The sequence below is a fragment of the Lonchura striata genome, unplaced genomic scaffold, assembly GCF_046129695.1.
Source record: "Lonchura striata isolate bLonStr1 unplaced genomic scaffold, bLonStr1.mat Scaffold_85, whole genome shotgun sequence".
NCBI lineage: Eukaryota > Metazoa > Chordata > Aves > Passeriformes > Estrildidae > Lonchura > Lonchura striata.
This window is the reverse complement of record NW_027461188.1, coordinates 513643-536960: the sequence shown is the minus strand read 5'-3', so window position 1 is coordinate 536960 and position 23318 is coordinate 513643. Positions and strand designations below refer to the sequence as shown.

The 23318-nt window shown below is 53.0% G+C and overlaps 3 protein-coding genes across 3 annotated transcripts in view; 1 reads left to right on the top strand and 2 right to left on the bottom strand.

Annotated features, from left to right (window-relative positions):
• LOC144248765 (uncharacterized) overlaps positions 1-23318 on the top strand; it is a 646176-nt gene that overhangs the window by 173187 nt on the left and 449671 nt on the right. The window lies entirely within an intron of this gene.
• Positions 9273-10205, bottom strand: LOC144248746 (olfactory receptor 14A16-like). The gene has a single exon (XM_077790740.1). It carries the CDS (start codon positions 10203-10205, stop codon positions 9273-9275), a length of 933 nt encoding a protein of 310 aa, XP_077646866.1.
• Positions 18384-23318, bottom strand: part of LOC144248744 (uncharacterized) — a 51991-nt gene continuing 47056 nt past the window's right edge. Inside the window, exon 5 of the mRNA XM_077790738.1 lies at positions 18384-18814. Within this exon, the coding sequence (XP_077646864.1) occupies positions 18384-18814 (431 nt within the window). The remainder of the gene's footprint in view (positions 18815-23318) is intronic.

The window sequence follows — 23318 nt, the reverse complement described above, 5'->3', positions numbered from 1 at the left end:
GGAGAGTTCCCGGCTCGGAGAGGCCCCACTCAGAGGGAGTCGCTGGCCCAGGAGAGCTCCAAGGGCTCCTTTTGGAGCGCTGTTTGTAGGGCCCCAAGAGAGGGGCTGCAGTCCCAGCCATGTTTCATCCTGGCCGCACTTGACACCAGCAGCTTTCTTTGGCAGGGTGAGAACAGGGATGTTGTGCCACTGAGGGAACACAAACAGCTCCCAGGGCTGCTCCTAAAGCAGCCAGGAGCTGGCTGGGCAGCAGCAGTGCCTGGAGCAGAGCGTGTTTGTGCTGAGCTCCAGAGGAGCTGAGCCCAGGGGCTGCTGGCCAAGGCCGAGGCCAGCGAGCATTTCTCATCTGGCAGAGAGGCCTAAGAAGGGGAGGGGGGAATGCACCAGCACAGGAACCATGGAACCAAGGGACCATGGTGACACTGTGGCACCTGTGAGACCCAGGGACCATTGCGACACTGAGGGGCCTCATGGAACCATGGAGACCCTTATGACACTTTGGGGTGTCATGGGACCAAGGGACCGTTGTGACATGGTGAGACCCCAGGAAGCCAAAGGTCCATTGTGACATTGCAAGACCTCATGGAATCATGGAGACACCATTAAGAGACTTCACAGCTTCATGGAACCAAGGGGCCATTGTGACACTGTGGGGCACCATGGAATCATGGAGACCATTGGGATACTATAAGGCCCCACGGAATAAGCAAAGCATTGTGATACTGTGAGGCCTCACAGCACCAGTGAGACCATTGTGACCCCGGGGGTCCCCACATAACCAAGAGGACCATTGTGACACTGTGGGGCCTCGTGAAACCAAGAGGCCTTTGTGGCACTGCAGGGCTGCAGGGAACCAAAGGTCCATTGTGACACTGCAGGGCCTCGTGTCATCAGTGTTCCATTGTGACCCTGTGGAGCCAAAGGAGACCATTGTGACACTGCAAACCCCCAGGGTCCAAAGGTCCATTGTTACATTGTGGCCTCATGGAACAGAGGAGTCCCGTGTCATTGTGGGGCCTGGGGAACCACGGAGACCACTGGGACACTGTGGGGTCCCAAAGAACCAAGGGAACATGGAACAGGTCTGGCTGGTTTGACCTCCAGGGGCTGCCTGACAGCTTGGCACCTGCAGGGTCTCTTCTCACTGGGGCTCGGGGCTTTCCTTCCTATAGAAAAGAACTGTCCTTCTCCTGCAGGTGTCAATGTCCATATTGGGATTTCACCACCAATGTTGACTGTTGTGACAGACTGGAGGAGATTGCTGGCTGGAAACATTTCACGTGTGTGGGAGGAAGGGGCAGGTCCAGCCTTGCCCTGCCCTGGAACCCCAGCCTTGCCCTGCCCTGGAACCCCAATCCCCCCAGAGCCTCTATCCCAGCCCAGCAGTGTCTGCCAGTCCCTGGCACAGCACAGGCAATGCTGCACAGCCACCTCTGGAGCCCCAGCCCAGCACCTGAGTGACCAAATGACCCCAAGTCCCACCTGGGGAGAGGCCCAGGAAGACCAAGGGGTATTTAAGGCTGACCACAAGGCAAGCACACATCCTGACCCTACCTCCTCTTGGAATTTCCATCTGAACACCACTGGAATCCAGGAATTGGTAGCTGTGTGTGTGCTTCTCTGTATCTTTTTTGTCTTTCTCTGTCTACATTGTTCTATTTCAGTCCTCATGCAGATGTTGATTAACTTAAAATTGAACAGGCTTAGCGTTTGTGAAGTTCAATGGGCCAAGTTAATGCATTGCAAACTATTTTTTGTTCACTGAATATAATTTTAAACCTTTTACCAAAGTTTCTCTGATTTCCTAAAGTTGCCAGTAAAGGCTGCTTTGGTGTTTGTTTTGAGCTCCTGAGAATCTCTTGTTGGTATTTCTCCAGTGCATCCAACTCAGAGGACACACCAATTTTAATTCCTTTTAAATGTATCCTTGAGAGAGTTTTTTAGTGGATGGGGGTCAGGGCTTGTGTGTCCTGCTTGGCACAGCCCAGGCAGGGCTTTAACAGCCCCATCCCACACTCCATGTCCCAGCTGGAGCCGCTGGTGCCTCTGAGTTCTGTTGCCCCAGCCCCAGGGACGCTCTCCTTGTCTGCCCATTCCCCCAGGGCCTCTGGGCAGGGATGGCCTCAGTGGGGGCTGCTGACATCCTCAGCAACTTGGAGGCTGCTGCTGAATTTTACTGCTCCAGAGGCTTCTTCAGCCTTCAGCTCTTCAGTTCAGGAATTCAGTGGCCCAGGGCTCATTAACATTCAGAACACTTTAACAAGCCAAGCCTCTGGGAATAATGTAAGTTTTCAAATATTTTCTGGTTGATTAGACAGATTTCAGAAGCCAATTCAAAGTGAATATACTATATTTAAAAAGACCATGATAAGAGATTTTTCAGGTCCTGTTTAGTTTTTTTTTTCTGTTAATACAATGATAGTTGCCATCTCCAACTGACACTGAATCCAAGTACCTTCCCATGCAGTTTGAATAGATATGAAAATCAAGACCCTTTGTGGCTGACAATCCATCAGACACTGTCCCTACCCCTACCCCACCATTTCCCCCATTCCAGCCCTGGCACTCAGAGCAGCCTTGTGCAAATCTGAGCTCCCTCCAGCCCAGGCTGCACCTGCAGGTTTCAGCTCCTGGGCTCCAACTCCCACCTGCTTTCCTTGGAGAAAGAGCTGCCCGAGACACAGAGGGATGTTCATTTATTGCCAGCCAACAAAGCCAAGGGAAGGCACAGCTCCATCAAATGCAAAAGTCATTCCTCTGCTGGATATTAAATCCACTTTGCACAGCAGACAGTCTCAGAACAATGGAAAACACCTTCTGTGCCCAGCACAGATCCCAAGGTCCCCCCAAACCCTCCCTGTCCCGATTCTGCCCAGATTTGCTCTTTGCACACATACGAGTCACAGGCTGAAGTGAGGAGCTCCCTCCATGCCCAGAGGGAGGAAAAGAGGGAAAGTGGATGAAGAGCTCTCCTGTGCAGAGCCAAGGTCCAAGTGCCCCTGCAGTGGGAACCACAACTCATCAGGTTTGTGTCCTTTGGGCTCAGGGATGGTGACACTCAGAGGCACAGAAAGGTTTTTTTGGCAGAAAACACAAGTTGAACATTGGAACAGTTTAATAACCATCACAGCTATTCCCTCAGCTCTCTGTGATGTCCCAGCAGCAGCTGACATGTCTCCCATCCCCAAGGGATTTCTGTACAGGGATAGTTTTAGACAAAGACATACCAAAAAGTAATTTTGTGATGGATAAAAATACAATTACGATGTTGAGTAATATGATATTTATTTGAACTTCTGAAAGAGTGAACAACTCCCTGAACTCATAGCATGAAGCCTGTGAATTGAGAGGCACTTGAATGACCAGAGAGCACCTAGATGAGGAAATCTGGGAGCACCAGGAAGGACATAGATCCAGTTGGTCTAGTGAAGAGATGTCCTTAGACATGTCAATTTCAACAGGATACTGGAAAATCCTGAAGGAAGAGGGAGGTGATATAATAAATTGAATATTGGTGATGAAAATAGAAGACAAGATCAGTATTTCTCCTCATGCAATCTGTACACTTACAGGAAATTCCTGTTCCTGGTGGGAAAACTTTGCCATTTCTTAACCATTCTCAAGTGACCCAGATAAAAAAAAAAATAAATAACCATGTATACTATGAAATGTACAAGTACTAACATCTGTGCCCCTTTCCATACAGACATCAGCTGTGTGCCCATGAACAGGCAGTGCCACTTGTGCCCTGAGGTGCCAAGCTGGGATTGGATCTCTCCGAGAGGAGCTGAGGGAGAGCAGAGCACCTTGCAAGCTGCAGGTCCCTGCCAGCCCCGCAGTGCTCCTGTGCCATCAACATCTGCTCTGCTCCAGTCTGGAACAGGGCCCAGCACGGTGCCGGGACCATCAGAGAGCTGAGGTGTGTGCTGGAATTCCATGCCCTCCCCATGGCACAGCAGCCCTGCATTTCCCTGCTCCAGCCTTGGTCTCCAGCACAGCCATGGAGGCTCTTTGGGCTCCTGAGTGTTCCTGCAGCCCCCAAGGGCAGCTGAGCTCTGCCTTGGGCACAGGCAGCCCTGGCCAGCGCAGGCCATGCTCAGCAATTCCTTGTCTGTGCCCGGCCTTGCTGCCAGCCCCGGCAGCGGCTGCGTGGCCCCTCGGTGGCCCTGTGCTGGCCCAGCCATGGTGCCACAGCCCCTGTGCAGCCCAGCCCAGGACAGGAGCATTGCGGCTGGGAACGGCCCCTGTGCCGTGGGGCCCTGGGCAGCCTTGGGGCTCTGTGCCCCATGGCCTCCCTGCTGGGCAGCCTCTGCCAGCTCCTGCCGAGCCCGTGGCACCTGTGGGGCTGCACAGACAGCCCTGCCCGGGCTCTGCTGGCCTCGGGGCCAGCAGAGAGGCGGCCAGGGCTGGCCATGGCCGGGAACAGGCCCTGAGCCCCGCAGGAGGATGGAGCTGGGCCACAGCCAAACTCAGCCCAGGGCAGAGCTGGGCTCAGCAGCCAGGGCTGCCCAGGGCTGGCACAGACAGAGGCTGGCGCTAACAAATGTCCTGGGCCCCTCCCTGCTCTGTCCGTGCCCCAAGGGCACAGAGCAGCCTCCTCTCTGGGGCTCTTGCCTGTTTTCAATGCCTGCCCAGGCGCTGGCCCTGCCCCACAAGGCCTGGGCTGAGTCCTGCCCCTGCCCGCTCAGCCAGGCTGAGATGGACACTGATGGTTTCTGTGCCAGGCTCTCCCAGCCCAGCCCAGCTCCCTGCCAGCTCTGCCAGCTGCCCTGAGCTCTGGGCAGCACCAAGGGCCTCTCCCCAGCACAGCCCAGCCGGCTCTGGCCCCACAGCTCTGCTCAGCCCAGGCTGCTCTGGGCACTGCCCCACGGCCTCAGCCCCTGCCAAGGGCACAGCAGCAGCTGCAGCTCAGCCAGGACTCAGCCCCACCATGGGGGAAGGGGCTTGGCCAAGGCCAAAGGAGCTCCCTGGCTGCCCTGCTCCCCTCTGCCTGAGGTGCTGAGAGCTCTGCAGCCCCTCCTGCCATCCCATCTGCCCAGGCCAGCACAAGAGCCCCGGCCCTGGGGCCCTCCAGAGCTGCTCCTGCTCCAGGCCCAGGGCCCATCCCAGAGCTGGGGCAGCCACAAAGCTGTGCCCATTTCTGCTCATTGCTGCTCTGATGGAGATTGATCCTCAGCCACTTGGAGGCTGCTGATGAATTTTCCTACTCCAGAGGCCTTTTCTTTCTTAAGCTCTTCAGTTCATGAATTCCATGAGAAAGGCCTATAAATATTTGTTCAAAACAACCGAACAAGAAAAAACTCTGTGAATAATTCAAGTCTTCAATTCCTCTGTGGTGAATTAGACAGATTTCTAAAGTTTATTTAAAGTGAATATACAATATTGAAAACAATGCAGAGAGAATTGTTTTGTCCTGTTAGGTTTTCTTTTCCTGTTTATCAATTGATATCAGCAATGTCCAATTGATATTGGTCCCCAGCACCTTCTAATACAGTCTTAAAATATATGAGAATCAAGACGCTTCGTGGCTGGCAATCAATCACACTTTGTCCCCACTCCTTCCCCACCATTTCCCTCATCTAACCCCTGGTACTCCTATGGATCAGGAATGGTGTGGCCAGCAGGAGCAGGGCAGTGATTCTTCCCCTGTGCTGGGCACTGATTGGGCAGCACCTTGAGTGCTGTGTCCAGTTCTGGGCTCCCAGTTTAGGAAGGATATGGAGGGGCTGGAGCATGTCCAGAGAAGGGCAACATGGCTGGTGAGGAGTCTGGAACACAAGTCCTATGCAGAGTGGCTGAGGGAGCTGGAGTTGTTTATCCTGGAGAAGAGGAGTCTCAAGTGAGACCTCATCACTCTCTACAACTCCCTGACAGGAGGGTGCAGCCAGTTTGGGGTCAGGCTCTTTTCCCAGGGAACAGAGACAGGACAAGAGGACACAGCCTTCAGCTTCACTAGGGGATATGTCGGCTGGATATCAGGAAATATTCTTCACACAAAGGGGGATTGGGCATTGGAATGGGCTGCCCAGGGAGGTGGGTGAGTCACAATCCCTGGAGGTGTTTAAGCAAAGACTGGATGTGGCACTCAGTGCCATGGTATGGGTGACAAGGTGGTGTTGGGTCCCAGGTTGGACTTGATGCTCTCCAAGGCCTTTTCCAGACTGGTTGATTCTCTGGTGATTGTGACACTGCAGGGCCCTGGGGAAGCAAGGGGCCATTGTGACACTGCGGGGCCTGGTGGCACTGAGAGGACCATGGTGACATGTGTACGACATGGCACCACAGAGCCACAGGGACACTGTGACACTGTGGGGCTGAATGGAAGCAAGGAGTGCATTGTGACAGTCTGGGTCCTGGTGGGACCACAGAGGCCACCATGACCCTGCAGGGCCTTGGGGGACCACGGGGCCATTGTGCACTGCAGAACCAGAGAGAACCTTGGGAGAGCCTGGGGACAATGGAACCAAGGGGCCATTGCTCCATTGCAAGGACTCTGGGAACTGAGGGAACAATTGTGACACTCTGGTGCCCCATGGAACCCAGGGTCCCTGGTGACACTGCAGGATCTTGTGTCACCAGGGCTCCATTGTGACACTGCAGCACCAAGGAATTCAATGGAGCACTCTGAGGCCTCATGGAACCCCAGAGGCCACTGTGATCCTGCAGGGCATTGTGGAATCATGCAGAGCTTTGTGACAGTGCAGGACCTCGTGTCATGATGGGGGCATTGTGACACTGCAGGGCCCCATGGAACCGAGGGACCAGTGCTGCGCCTCAGGGACTCCTGGAATGAAAGAAACATGTTGGACACCATGGTGGCCTTGGGACCAAGAGGCCATTATGACACTGTGGGAGCAAGGAGCACATTGCTGCCCTGCCAGACCTCATGGAACCAAGGATCCACTGTGACAGTGCAGGGCCTTGGGGGACCACAGTGATTATTGTGACACTGCAGGGCCCAAGGATCCAAGGGACTTTGTGACAACAAGGGGTCCCATGGAACCAAAGGGACATTGTGACATTGGGAGGCCTCATGGAATCATGGACACCATTGGGACACTCTGGGGCTTCATGGAACCCTGGTGACACCAAGTTGTCGGGGAGTGTTGATCTGCTGGAGGGTAGGAGGGCTCTGCACAGGGCCCTGGACAGGCTGGATCCAGGGCCCAAATCCAACAAGGTGAGGTTTAACAAGTCCCAGTGCCGGGTCCTGCACTTTGGCCACAACAACCCCTGCAGTGCTACAGGCTGGGGACAGAGTGGCTGGACAGCAGCCAGGCAGAAAGGGACCTACAGGGTCTGATGGACAGCAGGCTGGACATGAGCCAGCAGAGTGCCCAGGGGGCCAAGAAGGCCAATGGCTCCTGGCCTGGATCAGGAATGGTGTGCCAGCAGGAGCAGGGCAGTGATTCTTCCCCTGTGCATAGCACTGGTTGGGCAGCACCTCGAGTGCTGTGTCTAGTCCTGGGCCCCCAATTTAGGAAGGACATGGAGGGGATGGAGCATGTCGAGAGAAGGGCAACAAGGCTGGTGAGGGGTCTGGAGCACAAGTCCTGTGAGGAATGGCTGAGGGAGCTGGGGTTGTTTATCCTGGAGAAGAGGAGGCTCAGGGGAGATAAGGCAGTGTGAGGGCACAGGTTGGACTCGATGATCTCAAAGGTATTTTCCAGCCTTGCTGATTCTGGGGTTCCCTGAAACCACCCTTGGAGCAGTTGCAGGAGGAGCCCTGGGCCTCCTCTTCAGAAGCTCCAGCAGCCCAGGTCCTTCAGCTTCTTCTCACAGCCCCAAAGCCCATCCTGTCAGTCCTGCAGAGCCTCTGCAGCTCCTCCTCACTGCCCAGAACAGGGAGCCCCACAGCCAGACACAGCAGCCCAGATGTGCCCCCCTGGCCTGGGGTGCCTCTGGCAAGGGAGCAGCACCAGGCACTGCAGGAGCCTGCAGACAATTCCTGCAGCACTTGTGGGAGGATCCTGCTCCCCAAGGGATGTTCCCATGGTGCCAAGTCAGGAACTGCAATGGGGAGTGGGGCCAGAGAGGAAAGGGCAAACAGGGATGGGTTGTGTGCAGGGGAGGGAACAGGGGTGGGCAAGAGGAAGAAATTTGTATCAGAAAGAGTAAAGAAAGCAAAGGTGAAGCCAAGGAAATGCTCAGGGCAGTTTGGGGGTGGCTGCCAGGCAGCCCTGGCTCTGAGCAGCACCATCTCACTGGGACAGGAAACTCCCAGCTGATGGGAACAAACTTTCTGGCTGACTGCAGAGGCCAGGACAAAGCTGAGTTGTTTCCCTGGCATCCCCCAGCCCTTTCTGGCCCCAAGGGCTGATGGCATTTGTGCTGCCTCAGGTTCATGTCCCCACAGCACCAGCCTGGGGGTGCTCCCACCTGCTGTGTGCAATGCAAACAGGGGCTGCTGAGCCAATGCTGCCGTGTCTGTGCCTGCAAGGATGCAGCACCTCTGTTAGCTGGGGAGAGGCCAGGGCTGCAGAGGGGGGATGTTGTTGACAGCTCCATGAGGACGCTCTGGGACGCTGCCCTGGGCTGTGCAGCGCACTGGGGATGGATCAGCCCCTGCTCTGCTTCTCCTTCCCGTCTCCCCCAGTTCCCTTGCAGAGCACCAGCCGTGCTGTTTGCCCCCAGCCTGCCCACGGCCAGCCTGGGGCTGCTCACGGGGGTTTTCTGTGCTGAGCATTGGCCTGGCCGTGTTCTTGAGAGAGCCTGGGCAAGGAGCCTGGAGCCCCCAGGCCCTGGCCTGAAGCGTCAGCACTGCCCCAGCAGTGCCCATGGCCTGTCCCTGCTGCAGCCCCAGCACTGCCACCCCCAGGACTGTGCCCGGCCCCGAGAGCACTCAGGCCCTGCAGCAACACCAGGGCCACCAGGGCAGCGGGGCAGGGCCACGGGAGCAGCACTGGCAGCACCAAGTGCTGCTGCTCCTGGGCACAGCTGCTGTGCCAGCACTGATCTGCCCCAGCTCTGCACACAGACATTGCTGCTGCAGCTCCAGAGAAGGCAACAAAAGGGCATCTCTGCAGAAAAACTGTGCTGGGACATCCTTGAGTTCCTTTAAAGCCAGCAAGAGTGCAGCCCATCAGTGACACAGTCTGTGGTCACAGGGAAGGTGGAGAAAAACAAAATGAGAAATGGCAAAAGTAATGGCTTTTCGTTTTGGGCAAGATTAAAAAAGTAAAACAAAGAAAAATAACCTCCAAAATGAAACCAACAAGAAGTATCAAAGATGACATTTATTACAAGTGATTTGTTATAAATTGGCCAGCATTTTAATGTTTCTGAAAGCATCCAGTCATCAGTGTCCACACTGCAGCCTTGAGCTCCTGGTTCCTCAGGCTGTAGATGAGGGGGTTCAGGGTTGGAGGCACCACCGAGTACAGAACTGACAGGGCCAGATCCAGGGATGGGGAGGAGATGGAGGGCAGCTTCATGTGGGAAACTGAGCCAGTGCTGATAAACAGGGAGACCACAGCCAGGTGAGGGAGGCAGGTGGAAAAGGCTTTGTGCCGTCCTTGCTTAGAAGGGATCCTCAGCACAGCTCTGAAGATCTGCACATAGGAGAAAACAATGAACACAAAACAACCAAATAGGAAACAGGCACTAACAGCAATGAGCCCAAGTTCCCTGAGGTAGGAATTGGAGCAGGAGAGCTTGAGGATTTGGGGGATTTCACAGAAAAACTGGCCCAGAGCATTGCCATGGCACAGGGGCAGGGAAAATGTATTGGCTGTGTGCAGCAGTGAATAGAGAAAGGCACTGGCCCAGGCAGCTGCTGCCATGTGGGCACAAGCTCTGCTGCCCAGGAGGGTCCCGTAGTGCAGGGGTTTGCAGATGGACACGTAGCGGTCGTAGCACATGATGGTCAGCAGGAAATACTCTGCTCCAAGAAAGAAGAAAACCAGAAAAATCTGTGCAGCACATCCTGAGTAGGAGATGGTTCTGGTGTCCCAGAGGGAATTGTGCATGGCTTTGGGGACAGTGGTGCAGATGGAGCCCAGGTCGCTGAGGGCCAGGTTGAGCAGGAAGAAGAACATGGGCGTGTGCAGGTGGTGGCCGGAGGCTACGGCGCTGATGATGAGGCCGTTGCCCAGGAGGGCAGCCAGGGAGATGCCCAGGAAGAGGCAGAAGTGCAGGAGCTGCAGCTGCCGCGTGTCTGCCAGTGCCAGCAGGAGGAAGTGGCTGATGGAGCTGCTGTTGGACATTTGCTGTGGCTGCACATGGACACCTGTTCATGGAGAAAGGACAGGGACAAGTCAGGAGGGGCTGCTTGGAGCCAAACCTGGGCCATTTCCTGTAGACTGTTTTGCTGAGACTCACCCATCCTTCTTTCTGCTCTGGGAAAATATTTGGCTGCAATCAGAGCACAATCACACTCCCAGATCACCCTGGGATAAACCAGACCCTGCCAAGAGCAGAGGGATCCCTGAGTATCTCACCCTCTCCAAAGGTCTCTGGGCAAGGTCTCCGCACCCCCTTGTGCCAAGGACACTCACGGCTCCCTTGGCCAACCCAGCAGCATTTCCTCAGCTGTGGCATCTCTGCACTTCCCCGTGGGACATTCAGGGAACTCCCAGAGGCTCTGGCACAGATCTGCACCCAGGAGGGCAGCTCAGAGCTGGAAAGGGCACAGCAAGGAGATCCCCGGCTGTGCCCATGAGGGGATCTCAGGGAGGGGCTCAGCTCATTCCCCTTTCCCATGGACTGCTTTGCCCACAGCCCCACAGGTCCCAGGGAAGCTTGGACACCCAATTCCCATGGACACCCCTGCCTTGAAGGAATGCCAAAGGAAGTGCCTGACTCAGCTGCTGAAAATGCAGAGACTCTCTGAGAGCCCCAGATAACAGTGACAATATCAGGGGAGTGCAGAAACAAGAGAAGATGTTGTGGGGCTGTGCCTGAGAGGGCAGGGCAGAGACAGCTGGGCACTCAGGACAGTGTTCCCGTGCCCAGCTGTGCCCGGCACCTCCCACACACCAACAGAGCCCTCCTGCCCCAGCACTGCTCTGCTCAGCCCCCTCTGCTTCCCTGAGCATCTCCCTGGGCCTGGACATTTAAACATTTCTTTGATGATCCCATGTGTCCCTTTCAACTCAGAATGTTCTGTGATTCTGGGATTACAATTCCTGTTCTGCTTCTCTCAACCCCCTGTTTTCTATAATCAAAAGAGAATAAAACACCTTGCTGCATTGTTCGAAAAGTAATGTAAAAACCAGACCTTTGCTGGAAGCTCCCAGGTGTCCCAGTGGGGATGGGGGACACCTGGCCCTTGATTTCAACAATTTACTAAGGTTGATTAATTAGGATATTTAACAGGAATATCCAATAGGAGATTCAGTTGCCACAGTTACACACCCTGGCTCAACCCATTGGAGTAGATCCAAGGGCTTCTTTGCCCCACTTTAGTTACGACTACTCACAATGTTGTCAAAAACCAAAATATTCTTCTTGTAGGTCCTCTTCCTCATAATAAGACCATGCAGTATTTCAGGAATGTATTAAGATAGTCAGCTTATTGTTGTACAATCTAAGAGATAGGTAGGAAACATATTAGAGTCAATTAAGAACTACCATTATATAAGCACATAATAATAATTTAACAGAGGTAATTAAGAGTTTCATAAGTAAAGTAAGGATTATATTTGTATAACAATAGAATAGTAATTCACAGAGTTATGGCTATATGAAAAATGTATAAAAATCAAATATCTTTTTGTCATGATCCCAAATTTCCCATCCTGCTCCAAGAAGGAAATTGAAAACACTCTCAGGAAAGCTCCTGATCTTTACAGCAATCCCAGGCTTACCTTCTTTGGGAAGTGTCCTCCAGAGCTTTGCCCAGGCTGGTCTGGAGCTGGGAGCAGCCCTGCCCCAGCCAGCCCCTCTCAGCAGCAGCACCTGCCCTGTTCAGGGTGGCTCCTTCCCCCCACAGCTCCTGGCCAGCGCTGGGAGCAGCTCCAGGGCCGGCTGAGAGCTGTCCCTGGCAGGCAGCAGAGTCCCTGGCCCAGCACAGCGCCCTGGGCTGCAGGACCCTGCTCTGCAGGACAGCCCTGGGCACCCCTGGCTGCTCTGCACAGGAGATGAGCAGAGAATGCACTCACAGGGTCTGTGGGCATTGGCATGTTCCAGCTTTAGGAGATCTCTCCAGGAGCTGCAGCTGCATTGTCCTGCAGCCAGAGGTTCCTGTGCCAAGGGCTGGCAGTGATTCTGCCCCAGGCACTTCTCAGCCCCTTCCCAGCCCTGACTGATTGAAGCTCTCTGTGCCTCTGTGCTGTGCCCGGGCTGGCTGCAGGCAGTGCCTGAGCCCTGCTGGGCTGGCAGAAGAGCTGCTCAGCAAGAGAAATGTGCTTTTGAAGCTCTGCTTGGTTACCAGGATCACTCTCTGTGCCAGGAGCCCTGCCCAGCTCAGCAGCACAGACACAGCACAAGGACTTTAATGGCCCTCTGGGGCTTTGTGCTCAGGCCCTGAACATCAGGCCCTGAGAGGGAGCTGCAGAAACCTCTCCAGAACTCCAAATCACAATCCAACTCCAAAGTTTCTTGTACTTTTAATGGGTCCCACTGAGGGACACGACTCAGAAAGTGTCCCCAGGCCCCAGGCAGAGCAGAGAACTGGAGGCACTGATGCCAGGAGGGGACAAAGAGAAGCCAAGTCTTGGTGCCCTGGGGCACAGCAGGGTCTGTGCCACCAAGGGCTGTGAGGAGACACCTTGTCCTGAGGCCCTGGGGCCTCCTGGCACAGCCCCAGCCAGGCTGGGCACTGTCACCCCCTGGTCCTGCCCTCAGCATCCCCCCCATGCCCACATCCCAGTGGCCTCAAGGATCTGCTGGAAGGAGTCCCTGGGGAGCCTTGGTCAGGAATGGCTCTGGGGGCTCCTTCATGCTCCCAGGGACTGCAGGTTTTTGGAAGGACTTTGGATTTTGTTTTTTCCTTGGAGTCTCTGAGCGCTTTGTGCAATCATGGCCTCCAATTAACTGCTTTAATTACTCCCTGGCGAGGCTTTGTCAGTAACAACACTCAGTGGGCTCCTTAATGCTTCAAGGTACTTCAGTTCTTTTAAGGTATTTGGTGTTTCCCTTTTGATCCAAACTCTGTGAGAGGTTTGTGAAATCATGGCCCCAGTTATTTGCTTTAATGAGTCCCTTGAGAGCTTTGTACAGACACTCAATGTGGCTCATTAATGCCTTGAGATACTCAACTTTTTTTCAGGTACTTTGGATTTTCCTTTCCACACTGAGAGGTTTTTGTGCCATTTTGAGTCTCTGGGAGTTTTTTGTGCCATCCTGGCCTCCAATTCTCTCCTCCAAGTAGTCCATGAGGAGCCTGTGCTGGGGATGGACCTCAGTGGGACCCATTCATGCTTTGAGACACTTTGGGTCTTTCCTCTGACTTTGCCTCCTGGAAAGGTTTGTGCAATCTCCTCTCAGGCCCTGAGGTTCCAGGGCTCAGCTCCAAATGCACCACGGGGCTCATTGGGATCAAGGAAGTCCTGACAAACCATGGCTCTGCCTTGATTTCCCTATGCTCTGGGGCAGTTTATCAGGAAGGTTTGCTGCTGCAGTTACAGAGAAATGTTTCAAAGGGTTTCTAGGAAATATATATTCCTATTTTAAAGGATGTCTTTTATTCCTGTTCTCTTTCGAGAAGAGGTGTTTGCATCATTCAGTGATTGATACTGACCCAGGGAGTCTCTTAAGGAGATCTGGCCTGGTCAGAGAAGCTGTGCCTTGAGGTCTGACCCAGTGTGGACAGCCTTGCTCCATATTCCCCACCCCCATCCTGTCTGTCCTCACTCACCTGGGACCTGCTTTACTCAGAGAGCTGGCTACACTCAAGGAAAGAGGGATTTCCCTTCTTTCATTTCCAGAGCAATCTAAAACTCCTGAGTTTCCCCACTGAAAACAGACAATGTCCTCAGCTGTGTGCCAAGCCCAAGGTGCCACCAAGACACTTCCAGGCCTGCCCTGGGCCAGCTGTGAGGGGGGATCATCATCCCAACCTGCACTGGGCCATTGCAAGGGGCTGTTGCCATGGTCACTGCACTGACCCCACTGCTGGCTTTGGGTGCCATGGCAGTGCTCATCAGTTCAGGTTTCCTGGGAAACCAGCCCAAGGAGCCATTTCTGCAGCCAGGTTCCATGGCCACTTGCCTGCAGAGCTGCTGCTGCCCTCGGCTGCCATGGCAGCCCTCAGGACAAAGCGGTGCCAGGGCTGTTCCAGGTACAATTGCAGTGACACTCCTTGGTGCCGCCAGGTGCCATGGCAGCGGCCACAGGGACCCGTTCCTTGGTTTGGTGCCATGGCAGCCAAGGCCTGGAGCCACTGTGATGGTTGTTTGCCATGGACACCTGCCCTGGGCCCCTTGCTCAGGGCTGGTGTCACAACCCAGAGCCAGAGGGGATCCCTTGCTGGGGGCTTGTGCCATGGCCACCTGCCCTGTGCCACGCTGGCTGGTTAGGCACCGTGGAACCAGCAGCAAAGGGCAGAGTCAGGGCCAAAGGCCAGGTCAGGCAGACAGAAAGGGGCAGTGCTGGGCTCTGTTCCCATGGCAGCCCTCACTGGGTGTGACACCTGGGTCACCTGTCCTGGCACTTGCCATGGAAACCCAGCCCATTGGAAATACAACAGTGGACAAAGGTTTTAGTAGGGCCTGTCACACCAGGACAAAGCCTGATGATTTTAAACTAAAGAGGGACATTCAGATAAGAAGAGATAAGGAAGAAATTTTTGATGATGGGGTTGGTGATACACTAAGGCTGGTTGCCAGGGAGGTGGTCAATGCTCCATGCCTGGAAACATTCCAGTCCAGCAGGGACAGGGCTCTGAACAACCTGATCTGGTGAAAGATGTCCCTGCTCATGGCGGGGTTTGGATGAGATGAGCACTGCAGAGCCCTTCCCATCCAAACCATTCCAGGATTGCATGGGGAGAAGGGGCTGCTCGGTGGACTCCATCCACTCCCTTGACTCCTCATTGTCTCTGCTGGAGCCCACATCCAAGAGCCAAATCCAGCCCCTTCTCTGCCTTTCCTGTCCCTGCCCCAGGGGCTGGCAAAGCCAGGCTGGCACCAGTGACCTTTGGGCTCTGCAGGGCTCAGGCACAAGGGCCGAGGCAGAGGCAGGGCTGAGGTCGCACTCTGTGGGCTGGGGCAGAGCCCAGCCAGAAATGAGCCCTGAAGCAGCAGCTCTGCAGTGTGGTTGTGACAGCCTAGTCAGAGAGCAAGAAAACTGGGTAAGTTTTCACAGAATCAGCCTGTGAGACTTCAGGGACTTGAAGATAAGCACAGATAGCTTATTATTATAAACAACCTGCAGATGTTGTTTTCCTACTCTCTGTTTTCTTGTTTTTCTCAAAGATTGTTTATCAGAAGGGCAACTTGTTAATTAGCTGATCAGGTGAAACATACTAACAAAGTGACCAATCAAATCTCCCTGGATCGGAACAGCTTATAAAAAAGAGCAGTTCCAAATATACGGCACGTTATGCCAATCAGCCTCCTGATGAACCTGTGTCATTTCTAACCAGTAACCCTGCAGTAACCCTGCAGCGCTGGCCACCAGGCTGGGTGCTAAGGGAGGCTTCTGGCCATGCCCTGCAAGCAGCTGCTGCTGCCAAGGTGCCTTTGGTGCCTCGGGCTGTCCCTGGCACAGCTCCCAGCATGGCACTCTGCCCTTGTGCCCGAGGCCTTCCCTGTGCTGGGGCTGGCCTGGGGCTGTTCCTGCAGCGGGATCTGCCCTGCTCCTGGCACAGGAAAGGCAGTTCCTGCTGGAGCAGGAGGCTGTGCCTGCAATGGGCTCAAACCACTCCAGCCAGGCCCTGTTTGCAAAGCCCCAGTGGGAAATGAAGGAGAGGGGTCACGCTGCTTTTGGGGTGAATAATGCTGAAACCAGCCTGACTCCTCCATCCCAAAGTTCAACATCCTCAGAGGGAGCTGAAGCTGTGGCAGAGCTGGAAAAATCCCCCTAGAAAGGAGCAACCAAGGGACACCAGTGAGAGCTTCTGCAGAGCTGCTGAGCTGGCCCAGCCGGGGCACATCTGACCGGCAGGGCAGCACTTCAGACTAGAAAAGCCCCATCCCAGATTTTAACAGCAGCGTCTCCTGACCTTTCCCTTCTTGGGGAATGTGGAGATTCCTCCCTGCATTGGGGACACCCCTCAAGGTCACTGCTCCAGGTTGAACCAAAGAGATTTACCCACAGTCATTGCTCTGAGGGAGTGACATCAATCTCTGCTTAATTACTGTTTTTTCTTTAATACAATTGCTTTGAAATCACTTTGTAGTGCATAATATAAATATAATATAAATATAATATAATATAATATCATATCATATCATATCATATCATATCATCATATCATATTATATCATATATCATATATCATATATCATATATCATATATCATATATCATATATCATAATCATATCATAATCATATATAATAATAAAAATTTTGTAGCTCTTATGCCTTGGTGTAAATATTTCTTATTAAGATAATTTTGTCTAATCAATTCCATAATAGATAATATATATTTATAGCAATAGACCTGGTTTTCCATCCTTAACCCATTGGGACAAATTCTATAAAGGTTTAATTCCACCTTTATAATTCTTTACACACACACTGTTGAAAAGTCTGGGACTGGGATTCGAACAAGCTGCTCCAAGGCTCTTCTCACAGAAAGAGATTAGAAAGCCTGGAGGTCCCTGGGGGTATTTGTGGATCTGAGGGGGTTGTTGGGACTCCTTTCTGCACCTCGTGACCCAACAGGAACTTCTCTAATAAACTTTGCCTGAAGCTCCCACTCTGGCCATGACAGGAAGCCCTGTGAGTGTCTGGGATATCCCGGCTCTTTGGCAGCCTGGGGACTCCTGGGATGTCACTGTGGAGCCCCCGTGAGTGCCTGTGACAGATCGGTGCCTTTGCAGCCCAAGGTGCCCTGGGATGTCACCATGGAATGGCTGTGACTGCCTCTGACCACACGGCTCTTTGCCATGCCCAGAAACCCTTGGGAGGGCTCCATGGAGCCCCTGGCTCTGTGTGTGACATTCCAGCTCTTGAACAGCCTGGAGACTCTTGGAAAGTCCCCATGGAACCCCTCTGAGGGCCTGTGAACAAATCTCATCCTTAGCAGGTAAACATGCCCAGCCCCTGGTGCTATGTTCAGTTTCCATGGCAACCATCCCCAGGAAACCCTGTTGCTATGGTCAGTTTCCATGGCAACCATGCCCAGCCCCTGTTGCTATGGTCAGTTCCCATGGCAACCATCCCCAGCCCCTGTTGCTATGGTCAGTTTCCATGGCAACCATCCCCAGCCCCTGTTGCTATGCTCAGTCCCTGGGCAGCTCCATGGAGACCCCATGCCAGGGGTGGTTGCCATGGACACCAGCTCAGGCCTGGAGCCCGTTGCCATGGCAACCATTGGCGCTCCCATCCCCAGGGTCATGGATCCCAGAACCACAGAATTGGCTGAGCTGGGAGGGACCCATCAGGATCCTCGAGTCCAACTGCTGGCCCTGCACAGGACACCCCAACACTGCCAGCCTGGGCCTGGCAGCGCTGTCCAAACGCTGCTGGAGCTCAGAGAGCCCTGGAGCTGTGACCCTTCCCTGGGGAGCCTGGGCAGTGCCCCAGCAGCCTCTGGGCAAAAACCTTTTCCTGAGATCCAACCTAAGCCTGCCCTGACTCAGCTGCTGCTGCTCCCTCCACTCCTGTCCCTGGGCACCAGAGTGAAGAGGTTCCCTCAGCCCCAGCCAGGGACCCGCTCCCAAGGCTGCTGCCATGGCCACCAGGGCTGGCACAAGCTGGGATGCTCGGTTTCCACAGGCCGGGGTTCAGGAATGGCATTTCTCAATTTCCTGCTCCCGCTCAAACCCCGCAGGCACTCATTGCCCTCCCACCTTCCATTGAAGGAAAAAAGGGAAAGATCTCAGGCTGGGATAAGAACAATTTACTGGGAACAGCAACAAGATAAGGAACAAAGAGAAACAGAAAAAATATTAACAACAGAAGGGATAAGAAAAACCAGTTACAGGGAAAACTACATCACCATCAATTGTATCTTCCTGGCCACGTGTTTCCTCCTGCATGGAAAGGACACCCTTCTCCTCAGGTAAAGACAGAGAGAGAGTCCCTTTCCTGCCCCGGTAATGACCTGAGGTGGGAGTGAATGTAGTGACAGGGCCATGGCCAGACCCTCATGTTCTCCAATCCCACATCAGGTCATTGGCAGGGGCAGGAGAAGGTACAGGTGTCTTCCCAGCATGGATCACGGGGAACAGGGATCACCAGGGATCTTCCGAATGTGGGTTTTTTAATGGGGAATGAAGCTGGAGTGGTGCACAAAGCTCCTCCTGCAGTTGGGGCACTCACAGGGCTTTCCTCACCAGTGCGTCCATTGGTGCCTGGTCAAGTGAGAGCTCTGGGTGAAGCTCTTCCCACACTGGGGACACTCGTAGGGCCTCTCCCCGGTGTGGATGCGCCGGTGGGTGATGAGGTGGGAGGTGCGCTTGAAGCCCTTCCCGCAGTCGGAGCAGTGGAAGGGCCTCTCCTCAGTGTGGATCCGCTCATGGAGGACGAGATTGGAGCTGGTGTGAAACCCCCTCCCACACTGGGGACACTCGTAGGGCCTTTCCCCAGTGTGGATGCGCTGGTGGATGACGAGGTTGGAGCTGCAGCTGAATCCCTTCCCACACTTCCCACACTTGTAGGGCCATTCCCCAGTGTGGATCATCTGGTGTCGTTTCAGATTTTTGCTCTGGCTGAAGCTCTTCCCACACTCCAAGCACTTGTAGGGCTTCTCCCCATGGTGAAGCTGCTCATGGAGCTCCAGCTCCAAGATCTGGCTGAAGCTCTGTCCACCTTCCTGACCCAGAGTGGGTCTTTCTTTCTCAGAGCACCCTGGGCTGGATATGTAGCCCCTCCTCCTGTGGGATCTCCAGGGATTTTCCTCCCTGTTGGATTCCTGCGCTGTGGAGTTGCTCAAAACGGCCTCTTCCATGAGGTTCTGCTGCAGGGATTTGTCCTTCCTGGTCTCCATCCTCAGCTCCTGCTCTGGGGGAGGAAGGACAAGGAGAGGATGGGATTTGCCTCCATGCCAAAGGGAAGGGCAAGGAGATCCCCCCAGAGTGTCCCCGGCAGGAGGGCACCGGCAGCGGGGCTGTCCTGCAGCCGGGGGCAGTGCTGGGCTGGGAGATGGAGCAGGAGAGAGGGGGAAAGGGGCACTGACTTCCTCCTCACCCGTCTCGGTGCACCAGGGCATCTTCCTCTTCCTCACAACCTTCCCCTCCATCTGGCGAATGTTTGGGTACGGGAAATCCTGTTTTGGGAGGAAAACAAGGGATGAGCACAGTGAGTTTTGTACTAGTTTGAAGGCAAACCAGGGGGAGAGTCTAAGCCAGAATAATTGAATAAGAAAATTAAGATCCAAACAATGATACAGAAACACTGGCTTAATCTGACAGAGTCAGGATATAACCCGACACCACAATGCTCAGGGTGGTGGTAGCAGTCTGATGAAATGGTGGCTGCAGTCCGGCTGGAGTGATGAATGTGATTCTGTGAAAGCGGTGATCCTGTAGAAGGGTCTGGTCTTCCTCTGAAAGTTCAATGGTGCTTATGGAGCTCTTGTCCTCTGGGAATCCAGTAGGCAAGGTGGTCATGATGTGGCAAATGGTGAGATTATATCCAGGTAGGAATGCTTGGTTCCTCCCCCTGGGTGGAGCATCCCACAATGGGATGATGTAATTTTATCAGTGCTGCAGTGACACTCAATGGACCATTAACAGAAGATGGCCCCTGCAGGGCGTTATCAGGGCTGAGCCATGGAAGAGATAAAGAACACTGCCCCACCTGTTGATAACAGTTTATGGAGATGGGGACTGAAAACACTTTTGGTTACATCTGACACTGTAACTTGAAACAGTGAGGCAATCCCTGCTCGGGGTGGGGGGTGAACACCATCCCCCTTACCCAAACTGGCTCCTGTGTAAAACCCCTGGGAAGGCCACGCACACAGGGGACAATGACACACTTGCCCTGTCCCAGGGGAGAGCTCTGTCCCTGTCAGTCCCTGGCTGTCTCTCCCTTTTTCCCTTTCTTTCCATGTCTCTCTTAATTTTGTTAAAATCACTGGAAGAAAGGGAGCAAATTATACCAGCGAGACTGACAAGGATCATTCACCCCAAGGTGAGAAACACAAGGCTGCCAAAAGTCCTACAAGAAGCCCAGGTCAAGTAGCTAAATCCCAAATAACTCTCGAATTCACAGGCTTGGGGGGAGAAGCATTATTTTCTTGGTCCCTGTCACCTTTGTGACAGCTACACAGACCTTTCCCTTCCTTTTAATAATCTGTATTGGGCCAAATTTCCACGTTTCTTTTTTTAGAACCACCAGCATCTGAGTTGGAGCTGTGCTGGAACTGATGAAATTTGGAATTGCCACAGATTTGCTTCTGTTGTTGGTTCATTAATGTTTGGGATTTATTTGCATTTCCATCAAAAGTGTCTTGTGGGAAGAGCAAATCTTCCTCAAGGCATTTTGTGTAGGGTTAAGTTTAATTTCTGCTGAGTTTGTTTTGTCTAGTGCCCAGGGGATGCTCAAGGGGTCTCTGGTTTTGGTTTGGCCCTAATTTTCTTCTGATTTCTCTTTTTCACTTAGAAACACATGAAAAATGACTAAAATTATTATTGACCAGAGATGTCAAAAGTCCCACCAATTAAGAGGTATTTGAGGTGGAATTTACTGTTTGGGAACATATTCTGGAGGATTTGTGGGTTCTTGGGGGATATATGGGAGTATTCTCCATATCTTTGCACTCCAAAATCCAAGGAGGGTTGCTCTTTCACCTCAAAATGACTCAATCCCCCAGGAAGCCCCACAGTCTTACCCCAAACTAGCTACAACCCACCTCAAAATGGCTGGTTCCCACCTCAGTCCAGTGCCAAAATTACTCGATTCCTCAGCCTCCAGGGTGAGATGGCGTTGGAAGGAGATCAGGAGAAGTGAGATCCAAATTTGAGGTTGTGGGATCAGGATTGTGTGGGGATGGCTGGGTGTGATTTATTTTTATAATAAATAAAACTTTCAGAATTACTGATTTCTGTCCCATTCATTTTCTGTCAGTTCTGGTTTGCTTTTCAGAGTGCCGCCTTCTCAGCTGAATTTGTTTGTGACCTCCTGTCCCAGACTGAAAAGCAAGATGTGTTCCTTTTGCCATCTGTATGGCAGTTGTCCTGTGTTAAGTGGGCAGTTTTTCCTTATCTCTTCCACAATCAATCCTCCCTCAAGGGAGACATCTGCTGATAAGGGGCTATTGAATGTCACTGCATGACTGATAAGAACTATAACATTCATCGTGAGGTGTTCCACCCAGAGGGAGGAGCCAAGCATTCCTACCTGCATCTAGTCTTGAGATTCTGGCCCACCAACACAGCTTTCTCTGTGCTGGATTTCCCAGAGGAACAGCTGCCTCTTCCACTGCCTCTTCAGAAGAAGAATCCCTTTTCTACAGGATCACTTCTCCAACAGAAACACACCAGGAGGGCTGCAGCCACAATTCCAATTGGACTGCGACCAACACCCTGTCCAACAGTGTGTCAGGTTGTATTCTGACTCTGAAAGTGTTGTTTTAGTTTACTGCAATGTTTAGTTTATCTTTTTATTTTCTTCCCTAATAAAAAACTGTTATTCCTGCTCCCATATTTTTACCTGAGAGCCCCCCTTAATTTCAAATCTATAACAATTCAGAAAAAAAGAGTCTACATTTTTCCATTTCAGGGGAGGCTCCTGCCTTTCTTAGCAGACAACTGTCTTTCCAAACCAAAACACCTCCTTTCTCTCCTGTCTTCTTTACCTGCTCATTTTCTCTCTCAGTGTCTCCCTTGACCCAGGGCAGCTCTCATCAAAGACCCTGCCCTGATTTCATTCCAAATCCATGAGCTATCACAAGCTATGGTGAAGTTATGAAGGCCGGCAGTGAAATGTCACTCTAAGATCTTGCTCAGCTTGTCTTCTGGCCCTTCCATAAGAGCTTTGCCTTCAAGGGCAGGAACATCTTTTCCTGGCTGGGAACTGGAATTCCAGCCCCTGGGAGCGTGTGCCATGGATCCCAGAGGGGCATTCCCGAGGCTCCCAGGGTGCTGCTCCTGCCGTGCCTCCCAAGGAGCTGTGCAGGACAGGGGACAAGGTGCAGCAGCTGTGTTGGTGCTGCAGTGCCACCACGGCCCCTGGTTCCATGAGTTTCCACACTGCCAACAGCGGTTCCTGGGTTCCATGATGTCCTGCTGTGTCCCCATGGATATTTGGTGTTATGAAGTTCTTCAGTGTCACAATGGCCACCTCGCTCCATGAGCTTCCACAGTGTCCAAATGGCCTCCTTGGGTGGGCAGTGTCACCATGGACCATTGGCTCCATGCAGCCCCGCTGGGTCACCATGGACTCCTTGGTTCCATGAGGTTCTGGGGGTGTCTCCATGGTCTCCTTGGATCCACAGTGTCACAATGGGCCACTGGATCCACATGGCCCTGCTGTGTCACCATGGCCCCTTGGTTCCATGGGACTTTGGGGTCACAATCGACTCCTTGCTTCCATGTCACCCACTCAGTGCCAAAATGGCCCCTTTATTCCATGGGGAACACAAAAGATTTATAGAAACATTGGGGAAATTCTGCTTAATGCACCTGGGAACATCTGTGTGCATTCCGAAGAGAGGTTAAAGTGAGGATGGCCCCAGCAGCTTCCATCTGCAACATGGATCCAGGGAAAGGACCAGGACAGAGAATTCATCTGGGAGACTCAGAGAATTCTGCTTCCAGAGATCATTTCTGGTAGTTTTGTCCAGTGTCATTGGAGAGGTGGTACTTTCATCCTCCAATCCACTGTCACCTTTGGAAAACTATAAATGTTGGAGTCAGAAATAAACTTCCTTTATTTTACCATCACAAACGCAAAGGTGACTGTCATGTTTTCTCATGTCCCATAGTGACACTGGGGCTCTGGGCTTTCCTTCCTATGGGAGAGAACTATTCTTCTCCTCCAGGGGTCTATAGCCAAAACTGGAATTCCTCCTCCAAACTTCCTTATCTTGCAAGGATTGTTTATAGATGAAATATGCCAGGAGAGACAGATCTGGCTGCCTTGGCTACCCACAGGCCACCTCTTATTTGCCTTTCAAACAGTGGGACCATGTGCTTTTCTTTATTATGGGAAAAAAAACATCCATCTCAACCAGGTACCCATGGCCAAAATTGGGCATCTGCCTCCAGAATTCCCTATATCCAAGGATAGCTCCCTGACAGAAGCTGCCAGGACTGACAAG